Raw genomic sequence first — 10,519 nt, 5'->3', positions numbered from 1 at the left:
AACAGATCTTGCAAGGGCTAGACCCAAAGCGTGCCTCCGTGCACGGAGCAGCTGCCCGGCGCGCCCCACAGCCGCGGGCGCGCCCACCTGCCTGCGGGTCAGCAGGCCCGGGCTCCTCGCGGCTCCATGCGGCTGTGCGCGCACCGGTGCCCTCCCCACGCTCAGGCTGGGCGGAGACCAGCACAGACACGTGTGGAGCGCGCGTCTGCAGCTCTGTGTCCCGGGTCTCGGTACAGTCAGTGCGGGCACTGACGAGGGCCCCCCTTTGTGCCCCTTCGGAAAGAAGCCCTCACCTCGTCCCCTCAGTGGACACCCGAGCGGTTAAGTGACCAGGTGAGGCGGCCAGCTGGCCAGTGGCAGGGCCGCCGGGTTCCCTGTCATTCACAGAACAGCCTTGGCGCCCTGCAGCTGACCGAGGCACGTCGCCGTGGACGGCTGTTCCCGACACCCCGTTTGTGACGGTGCTGAGAGCAGCGAGCTGTGTGACCCAGTCCAGACGCGGCCTCCCCGGCCACCGCCGCCCAGCGGCCCTCCCTGGCAGTAGTTCCAGAAGGTCCAAGATGAGCCATGTTACAGTCCCACTGCCGCTTCTCTGTCCGCACAGATAAGGCGTTCAGAGCGACCACAGAAATCAGGCAGAATTTATGGTGTTAATAACACCTTTTTCTAAAATAACTCGGAGGACGTGAAGGGTGTAGGAGCACAAGCGATCTCCCAGCAGCCGCCGGCGGCCCCCAGCGTGGCAGTCGGCGCCAGCGAGCGTGATCTTCGTGCCCGGAGCCCGGGGCGCCAGGACCGCGGTGTGATGGGTCGTCACGCCCGACGCGGAGCCTCCGCACTGTCAGTAAAGCCCCTTCTGCACCTTGCAGGCCACGTGTGAGCGCGGGTTTGCCGCCATGGAAGAGACACATCAGAAGAAGATCGAGGACCTTCAGAGGCAGCACCAGCGGGAACTGGAGAAGCTGCGGGAGGAGAAAGACCGCCTGCTGGCGGAGGAGACGGCGGCCACCATCTCAGGTGGGAGCCGGCCCGGAGTCGGAGGGTGGCGGGCACACGCTGAGCGGCGGCCGGCGTCCACCCTGCCTCACAGCCGAGATGTGCCCTCAGCATCCACGAGAATTCCCTGGCCGCTCCCTTGGAGCAGAGGCGAGCGTAGGAGCCCTGAGCGCTTGCGAGCCCAGAGCCGGCCCCGCAAGGCACGTGAGGGGCTGTCCCAGTCTCGCTGGCCCCTTCGCTGACAGCACAGGCCTCTGCCGGCACCTCCCTGGCGAGGAAGCCGGGGCCGAGCAGGGTGGCCGCTGTGGGCTCGTGTCCCTCCCTCTACCCCACGGCAGCTTCAGGTCTTGGCTCCAGGAAGCCAGTCCAGCCCGCTGGCCTTTGTCAGATTCAATCAGTTTGCTTTCCTTTGAACCTCAGCACGCACACCTGCATCCCTTTGGCGGGGGGAGGGGCGCTCCGGGGACCCCTCCCTCCGCCCGAGTGCCACCGGGCAGAGCATGCGCCGTGGGGGCCGCCTCGCTTCCCAGGCCGCTGCTGACGGCCGGCCCGTCCGCAGCCATCGAAGCCATGAAGAACGCGCACCGCGAGGAGATGGAGCGGGAGCTGGAGAAGAGCCAGCGCTCCCAGATCAGCAGCGTCAACTCTGACATCGAGGCCCTGCGGCGGCAGTACCTGTGAGTTGGGTCCTGCCCGCGGGAGGTGGCCCTGCTGGTGGGGCACAGCGCCCTCCCCGTGTCGTCGTAAGAACCAGAGCCATGGGTCCCCAGGGTGGCACTGAGGCTGCTCAGAGCCTTCTTCCTGAGGGGCAGCAGCGTCCTGGGGTCCCAGCCCAAGTGAGCGCCAGTTACTGAGACAGACCAGGCGGTAAAACCAAACGAACACAAGGCAGCACGGGAGACTTTCTCAACACCACCCCGGTCCTCAGGCCCAAGCTCAGAGGCCGTGCCCGGAATGCCTCCACTGGCCGCTGCTGCTTTGGAAGCTCACGCGTGGGGAACGCAGTCTAGTGCGTGATGCGGGGACTCGGCCTGATCGGCCACAGCCCCCCACCCCCAGTTGTTAAGAAACCCGTGTGCCGATGCCCTCTGCAGAGGCAAGGGGTGAAGGAGGGGCTTTGCCCTTGGTGGAACCACCCCACTGGCTCGGCCGCTGCGAGGGCCTTGGTGGCACCAGCTGTTCCAGGGTCTCCCAGGTGCAGGGTCCCGGGCGGGCAGGTGGGAGTGCTCCCCCGGCCGGAGGCCCCTCGTCCTCGGTTCCCTGTCCTAGGCATCCATGAGGCCCCACAATTAGCGCTGGAAAGTCATATGAGTCTGACCTCTCCCCGAAGCAGCGTGTGCTCGGGCAGGTGTGGGCCAGGTCGGACCGGGTCAGGGGCTCTGTCCAAGGACTGGTCAGCCCCGCCCCCCCGCCATGGGCCAGAGCTGCCTGAGCCCAGTGGCACCGGTGGGGGCCGCCCCCCGCTTGGAGCTGTTTCTGAGTTGGGTCTCGTCGTCCCTCGTGCTTGACGGGGGGCGAGGACTGAGCACTGGCCTCTCCCCAGGGAGGAGCTGCAGTCGGTGCAGCGGGAGCTGGAGGTGCTGTCTGAGCAGTACTCGCAGAAGTGCCTGGAGAACGCCCACCTGGCCCAGGCGCTGGAGGCCGAGCGGCAGGCCCTGCGGCAGTGCCAGCGCGAGAACCAGGAGCTCAACGCCCACAACCAGGTGAGCCGCCCGAGCGGGGCCGAGCCTCGGCGTCCAGCTTACCGCGAGCGTCCCCGCGCATCTGCCCGTGTCCGTCACCACCAGGGTGGCACAGCCGGTGGGGCTGGGGCCTCCTGCTGCCGCCGCGCTGCCCTTGGCCTCTGGAGACCCCGGCTTGTCGGTTTCCTCCCTGCCGCCGCCACCAGGCACGCTGCCTGCCTCCCCTCAAGACCGTGCACTGCCCCGTTCATCTTCGTCACGTTATTCTCTCAGAGTTGGCTTTTGCTCCTTAGAAAACTCAGGTACACGTGAATCTGGCTGATAGAGCAGCTCAAGGAAGGTCTAGTTTGAAGAAAGCGTGTCTGGGAGTTCCCGTTCTGGTCAGCAGGTTAAGGACCCGACATTGTCTCTGTGCGGCTGTGGGTTCAATCCCTGGCCTCGCTCAGTGGATTAAGGATCCAGCCTTGTCACAAGCTGTGGCGTAGGTCGCAGATGCAGCTCAGATCCTGTGTTGCTGTGGCGTAGGCCTCGCTGCAGCTCCGATTTGATGCCTAGCGCAGGAACTTCCATATGCCGCGGGTATGGCCTGAGAAAGAAAAAAAACAAAAAGCAGAAACAGCTTCTCTGTGGGTTCAGCACTGGCCCACTCATCCTCCCGACGCAGGAGGCTGACAGGCCTGGGCTCGGGGCCCCGTGGGCTCGCGACTGCCCACATGGAGCTTCATGCCAGCAGGATGGGGTCCACTTAGTCACTGCAGTGGCCTGAGGTGGTAAAGAAGGCACAGGAAGCGAGTGGTGAGGGTGGCACGTGCATTGCACAGAGAGGTCGAGCCTGCGTCCCTGGCCCCCGCGAGGGTGTCCCGGGCACCACCCTGGCTGCTGTGGGACGGGGGCCCGAGCAGCTGTGCAGAGCGCCGTGGGGCTGTGTTGCCTCCCCAGGAGCTGAACAACCGCCTGGCTGCAGAGATCTCACGGCTGCGGACACTGCTGACTGGGGACACCAGTGGCGAGGCCGCCGGCTCGCCTCTCGCGCAGGGCAAGGACGCCTACGAGTTAGAGGTACTCAGAGCCGGGCCGCGTGCCCCGGTCCACCGCGTGAGCCCGGTGGGGGGCCAGGGGCAGCCCAAGCTTGGGGATGGCGAGCGCACAGGGCCCCAGGTGGCGCGCGCCAGGCCGCACGGGGACGAGTCCGCCACCAGGCAGTGGAGGGCCCTTTAGCCCACCCTCCCGCCCCCCCCCCCCCCCGTTTCTCCCGTGCCGTGAACGCTGATGGCCTAAAGCCAGACGGCCGGGGCCGTGAGCACTGGGGCTGCTGCAGAGTCACCAGCACCAGGAGGCCCGGTTCAAGACAGAATGATGGGATTTTACACAAAAGGCGTCCTTTTAGGAGAGCACTTAAACTTCTCCGTATTACAATTACAATTTCCTGACACGCCGTCCTAAGTGGGGTGGGGCGGGGGGGCGAGGCCGCATTGCGGTCTCAGCAGGACACCCTCGTGGGTCCCAGCCCCGGGCTGAGGAAGAGGCTCTCGGCTCAGGGGCGGCGGGGCAAGGCCCTGTCTTTCTTGTCCCTTTCCCTCTGCGCTGTCACAGCCGTCAGCAGCCTTGCGGTTCTGTCTGCTGACCCAGCCGGCTGTGGGGTGTGTGCCGGGAGGGGTGGGCCAAGAGGTGCCTGCGCGTGCCCGCTGGGTGCGGGGGGGCCGTTCTGTGCCCTGTCTCCCTTCCCAGGACTCCGGCAGCCTCTCTGCTCCTGCACGTCAGACCCTCACTTCTCGCTCTGTCTAGGTGTTGTTGCGGGTGAAGGAATCAGAAATTCAGTACCTAAAGCAGGAGATCAGCTCCCTCAAGGACGAGCTGCAGACGGCATTGCGGGTAACGTGTCTCGCCGCGGGCGGACCTGGAAGACGGGCTGCAGGCGGGTGGATAACCACCACGTAGGCTTCTCCGGAGTAAACCTCGTTTTCACGAGGAGGTGGTTCTGAATGCCGCTCTCCTGGAGCGCCAGCCCGCAGGCATGGGAAGCTGGGCCCTGGGGTGGGCTCCGCGCGCCCCCCTCTCCCGCAGGTGCGCTTGGCATCAGAGTCACTTAGGAATCCAAGCCGTGGGGTCAAGGCTGCACCAGCCTGGCTGCAGCTCGGGGCCCCGCTGCAAGCACCCTCTGCTCTGTCTTTGCCCCCAAGGACAAGAAGTATGCCAGTGACAAGTACAAAGACATCTACACGGAGCTGAGCATCGTGAGGGCGAAGGCTGACTGTGACATCGGCAGGTTGAAGGAGCAGCTGAAGGCCGCGACCGAAGCGCTGGGTGAGAAGCCCCCGGAAAACACGCCCGTGGCCGGATACGGTGAGTCCTGGGCTCTGGGGTCTCACTTAGCCTCTAGGGGTGCTTCGGTCGTGGAGTCGCTGGCACTCGCCTCCAAGCCAGACCCCCTCCCCAGCTCGGCGCCCCCTGGGTAGGACGCCCTCCTGCCCCCGGAGGCCGGGGTGGACACAGCACGTGCGTTCAAAGATGACAGACTGTGTCCCTCTTTTCCTGAGAAACCCACTCACTTGGTGGAAGCAGCTCCCACAGATTGCCTGATCCTGAGGGTTTTTTGTTTTTTTGTTTTTTTTTTGTCTTTTTGCCTTTTCTAGGGCCGCTCCCACGGCACATGGAAGTTCCCAGGCTAGGGGTTGAATCGGAGCTGTAGCCACCGGCCTACACCACAGCCACAGCCACACGGGATCGAGCCGCGTCTGCGACCTACACCACAGCTCGCGGCAACGCCGGATCCTCAACCCACTGAGCAAGGGCAGGGATCGAACCCGTAACCTCATGGTTCTTAGTCGGATTCGTTAACCACTGAGCCACGACGGGCACTCCCGATCCTGGGGTTTTGCCGTAAAATCTGCAGAAGGCCACGAGGGGCAGGCTGGGGGTGCTGCCCGCCGAAGAGGTGCCCTGGCTCCCTGACGTCCGGAAACGCCCCTTCTGGCCCTCGGCCAGCAAGGGCCCCCGTAGCGCGCTGTGTCTCTGCTGGAGGGTCTGTGTGGGCAGGCGGGCGAGACGAGGGGTCTGGGGGCAGGAGAGGACTCAGGACGGGGAGCCCTTGCCCTGGGCCACGGGCTTCATGTCCGGAGGGCCAGTGCTAAGCGCGGGAGTGGGACTGGGCCGCCTCAGCAGTCGCGGTCGGAATCGCTACACGGGGAAACACCTCACGGTTCTGACGAGAGCGGGACACGGTGCTGTCGACACTGAGCCGTGGCCACGGTTGAGAACCCCGAGAACAGCCTGGGGTTCCCGGGAGGCAGCGGGCTGCCCCGTGGCCAAGCCTCCAGCCCTGCGGAGCGCTGCTGCCCGAGGCACAGAGCAAGCATCTCAGCTCTGCCACGTGCATGGCAAATGGGGTGTGTGTGTGTGTGCACGCACATCCTCTGGGGACACCGTCACCCCCACTGAGAGGCGGGCCTGACAGCACCCCCCATCCTTACAGCACCCCCTCAGTTAAGCCTGGGAGCCGCCCCGGAGGGCTTGGGGGTTTAGGGCTGGGGGTTTGGGGTGCCCTTACCTGTTTGAGGGGACATCCTAAGTGTGGGCGTTTACAGAATGAGCTCTGGGTCTGCTTCCTCCCTCAGACATAATGAAATCTAAAAGCAACCCTGACTTCTTGAAGAAAGACCGATCCTGTGTCAGCCGACAAATCAGAAGCATCCGGTCCAAAGTGAGTCTGGGGTCCAGCCCACCCTGGGTCACAGTGGAGGGTCCCCCCGGCGCCACGCGCTTACCCGGCACACGCTGTGGGACCTTGGCGAGGCTGTGGGACCGTCTCCTGACGGCCACGGTGGAGGCACAGGGTCAGGCTCCCCTCGGACCAGCGCCCAGTGGCCGCTCCTGCTCTGTCTGGGCTGCTGCTCATGTGACCTGTTGAACGCGGATGCCCCCTGCCTGCACCCCTCCCCCGCCTGGTGCTCTCCCGTCCTCAGCGTGTACCCCCGACCCCCGCGGGAAGGCCGGGCGGCGGGGGGGGTGCCTTGACCCGCGTGGTGCACTTAGGATTTACCGTGTGTGTCTTGTTTTCTGCTCTTTCCTCCGACAGTCCGTAATTGAGCAGGTCTCATGGGAAAACTGAAGCGACCCGCTTCCAGGTCCCCTGTCGTGTAGGTAAACCACCTCTCACCACCACCCGCCTGCCCACCGCCCTCGAGGGCGTGCCACCTGCATGCACTGCTCACACCTGTGTTCCTCGTCCCTCTCGTTCCTCCCCCTCCAGCCACACACACAGTCCAAGCCGAGGTTCTCAACCTGTTCTGGGAGGTCAACCGCCCCGCAGCTTCCTGACAGAGGGGACCCCACAGCAGGGAGCTCCCCCTAGCTTGACGGGCTACCCACACAGAGCGAGCATCTCAGCTCTGCCACGTGCATGGCAAATGGTGTGTGTGTGCACACGCATACCCTCTGGGGACACCGTCACCCCCACTGACAGGCGGGCCTGACAGCTCTTCCCATCCTTGCAGCACCCCCTCAGTTAAGCAGCCGAGGCGGTGGGCCCAGGTGCCCAGGGAGCGGATGCTGCATGCACGTAACTCGGGCCGCTCAGTGGCACAGGATGAGTGCGTGATGGGGCTGGCGCCGCCGAAGGCAGGGACGGCATGCTGGCTGAGAAGCAGCAGGCCGTCTGAACAGGACATGGGCCCCTGGGTCACTCCAGAGTGGGCTCACCAGCTCGGCCAGCGGTCTGCCCAAACTGATTCTCCAGGTTGAGGGCAGCAGGGAGGGCTCCGCAGAGGGACACAAACCTGGCTGCAGGGCCAGAGTCTGTGGCAGGCTGAGGAGTTTGCTCTACAAAGTTTAAGAAAGTCCAGGTTGGGAGTTCCCGTCGTGGCTCAGTGGGTAATGAATCCGACTAGGAACCATGAGGTTGTGGGTTCAATCCCTGGCCTCGCTCAGTGAGTTAAGGATCCGGCGTTGCTGTGAGCTGTGGTGTGGGTCGCAGATGCGGCTCAGGTCCCGCGTTGCTGTGGCTGTGGTGCAGGCCGGCGGCTACAGCTCCAATTAGACCCCTAGCCTGGGACCCTCCATATGCCACGGGTGCAGCTCTAAAAAGACAAAAAAGAAAAAAAGTCCAGGTTGGAGTTTCCTGGTGGCCTAGTGGTTAAGGACTTGGTGTCACTGCAGTGGCCTGCGTTGGATCCCTGGCCCTGGAACTTGTGCATGCTACCAGCGCAGCCAAAAGAAACCTCTCAGTAGTTTTAACTGATTTTGGTTTCATTCATTTTCCTACAGTCTTGAGTCACAACCAAACAGGGTCTAGGCTGGTTGAAGACTTTGGGCTTCTGCCTTTAACCGGAAAAGCCGCCTGTTCAGCCATAGGGAAACTGGTGCTTCGGTTGACGGTCTTCTCACTGATGACTTGCTCTTTCTTGCTCTTGGAGGCTGACCTGTAGCTGTTTTGAGTTTGCCGCGAGTGATCTGGGCCTTTTGTCTCCAAGTGACAGAGGGCAAGTGCTCTGCTAGGCGCTTCTGAGGAAACCCTGCTCGGGCGAGCCTGGGGCAGGGCCTGTCCGCCAACGGCGTGTGCAGGAGACGAAAGGCTCTGGCGAAGGACCCCAGGGAGGGCCCTTGTGGCGCGGCGTGTCGGGCACACCTCTGCTCTGGCGGGAGAGGGCTACAGCAGAGGCAGGAAGCGAGGGGGACGCATCAGGCTCCCCCTGAGCTGTGCCCGGGGCTCTGGGCGAGGCCAGGCCCCCGCGGGGCTGGGAGGAAGCCCAGGAGGCGGTCCCCGAAGCAGGATCTGCCGAGATTGGTCGTGTCGGGGCAGTGTGGCCACGGACCCCGAAGCCGTACTTGAGTCCGTGTTTGGCACTTGGCGTGTGGACAGCCCTGCGGGCCCTGAGGCGGACAGGGCCCTGACGCTTGTCCTCAGGCCCCGGGCGGAGCTGCCGGGGCTGCGGTGTGCTGTCAGCAGACGCGGGGCCCGAGTCTGTGCGGCCCTTCGTCCTGACTGTGCGTGGAAACCCTCCCACCCCCACAGGAGACAGGAATGCACTTCCCCGGAAACCGAACCTGTAATTGGTCTGAGGCAGCTCCGATGGTACAGATGTGTGTCTTGTGTGTGCGCTTCTCTACCAGCCTCCCGCGGAGGGACAGAAAGGCTCAGCCCCCATCGGGTCAGAAAGTCGGCGGCTTTTCGGGGGGGGGTGGGCAGAGAGGATGCTTCCTGGGGGGGCCTCCCGCAAAGGCTCAGCCCTCAGACGCTCCTGCCATGGAGCACAGTGCCCCCTGCCACCCAGGGCAGCGTGGCAGGGGGCAGGGCTGCCCTGCAGACCGTGACCCTGGCCTGAAGCAGGTGCGCTCCTGAGAAGAGACCGGAGAGTGTCCGTGGCGGTTGTGTGTGCTGAGGACCCCAGAACGGGCCGTGGGTCTGGCCCCTGCCTCCGACCACTCGGTGGCAGCTTCATTTAGAAAACCAGCAGAGCTGTTCTGGGTGGAGGCGGGAACTGGGGGACGCGGGGCAGCTCCCAGCCGAGCTCCTCCTCTGGCCCCAAAACCCGGCGCTGCAGAGTCGGCGAGGGCGAGGGCCTCTGCCCCCGTTAGCAAGACTTCCTTCCCCCTGACCACGGTCCTGCGCCGACAAGACGGGTCTCTGTGCTCGGTCTCCGTGGATCCTCGGCGAGTTCCCACACCCGCAGGGCAGCCAGTGGACCCCCCGGGGCCTCCGGTTGAGGAGCACGTGCTGCCAGGGCACAGGGAGGCCAGGCCTGCCCGGGCTCGCTCGGGGGCCTCCCCGGGGGCATGCAGGGCCGAGCGGGCCATTTCCTGGTTCTCAGCACCGTCCTCTCTCCCGGCCGAGCGCTCTGACCCCCGCCTGCCCGGAGAGCCCGAGGCTCTGCTTTCAGCTTCCCCGGCCTGCCCTCAACGCTCCAGCAGCCCCGCGCCGCCTCTGGCCTGGTCGCCGGCTAAGAGCCCGTCTCTTTCTCCCCCAGAGTCTGAAGGAAGGCCTGACGGTGCACGATCGCCTGAAGCTCTTTGAGTCCAGGGACTTGCAGCAAGACTAGCTGTTCCCGTTCACCTCGGACGCACACCCTCCCCAGCCTCCGGCGGCTCGCCCAGCGCGGCTTCGCGTCTGTACCTTCGTTGTTACTGTCGTCGTCGTCGTCCTGGTGAACTGTGGGTATGGATGCGCGAGAGCCCGGCCTGAGGGTCGTTCCCCCGCCCCTGCTGTCTGCCCCGAAGCAGCTCTTCCCCGCGGCTCCCGCCGCCGCCGCCACCACCGCACTCCCGCCAGTATTAAGGCCCAGCAGCCTGTCCATAAGCTAGCTCTGTCTCGCCGCGTGCGCTGCGGGGCCGGGCCCACGCGGGTCACTGGGAGAGGACAAGCACGGGGATGTGTGGCGGCGGGTCCCAGGGCCGACAGGGCACGACGCGGTGGGGCGCAGGGGAGCCGGCCCCGGGGTGGCTGGTGACCCCCGCGTCCCACCGCTCGGCCTGGGAGAAGGACAGCCTTTTATACCTGTTCCACTAATGCAGCTTCGAACCACCACCCCCCCGCCCGACAGCCGTGGTAGACCTTCCACAACCTGGAAAATGTTGAGAGCAGCCATTCCTATTTTTGTTTTTTATTAAATCTTGCACAAAACCCGGCCCCGCTCGTTCCTTCCTCCGCTCACCCCCTCGGTTATGAGGAAGCCTGGTCTTTTCACACCAGAGCGACAGCTGACCTGCAGCCTGGGGTCTCGGCCTGTGATCGCAGACCAGGACGGACGCTCGCAGAGACTCATGGGACGAAAAAGACCGTCTGTCTCTCCAAACTTTCTGAAAAGCAGCCTCCAGCTGCCTCGGAGAAGGTTGACGGGAGCCCTGCG

The 10,519-nt window shown here is 64.8% G+C and overlaps 1 protein-coding gene across 1 annotated transcript in view; it reads left to right on the top strand.

Annotated features, from left to right (window-relative positions):
* MPRIP (myosin phosphatase Rho interacting protein) overlaps positions 1-10,298 on the top strand; it is a 108,267-nt gene extending 97,969 nt beyond the window's left edge. The window contains 8 exon segments of the mRNA NM_001435399.1: positions 870-1,017; positions 1,556-1,673; positions 2,540-2,699; positions 3,618-3,737; positions 4,464-4,550; positions 4,859-5,021; positions 6,293-6,378; positions 9,641-10,298. Of these exon segments, the coding sequence (NP_001422328.1) occupies positions 870-1,017; positions 1,556-1,673; positions 2,540-2,699; positions 3,618-3,737; positions 4,464-4,550; positions 4,859-5,021; positions 6,293-6,378; positions 9,641-9,712 (954 nt within the window). The 3' untranslated portion in view covers positions 9,713-10,298.
* The last annotated feature ends 221 nt before the right edge of the window (positions 10,299-10,519 follow it).

The sequence above is a fragment of the Sus scrofa genome, chromosome 12, assembly GCF_054392235.1.
Source record: "Sus scrofa isolate SSC_HxYL_T2T_F1_AM1 chromosome 12, Sscrofa_HxYL_maternal_Yorkshire_Landrace_v2.0, whole genome shotgun sequence".
Classification (NCBI taxonomy): Eukaryota; Metazoa; Chordata; class Mammalia; order Artiodactyla; family Suidae; genus Sus; species Sus scrofa.
The sequence above is the reverse complement of the archived record's forward strand: the minus strand, read 5'-3'. Positions and strand labels throughout refer to the sequence as shown.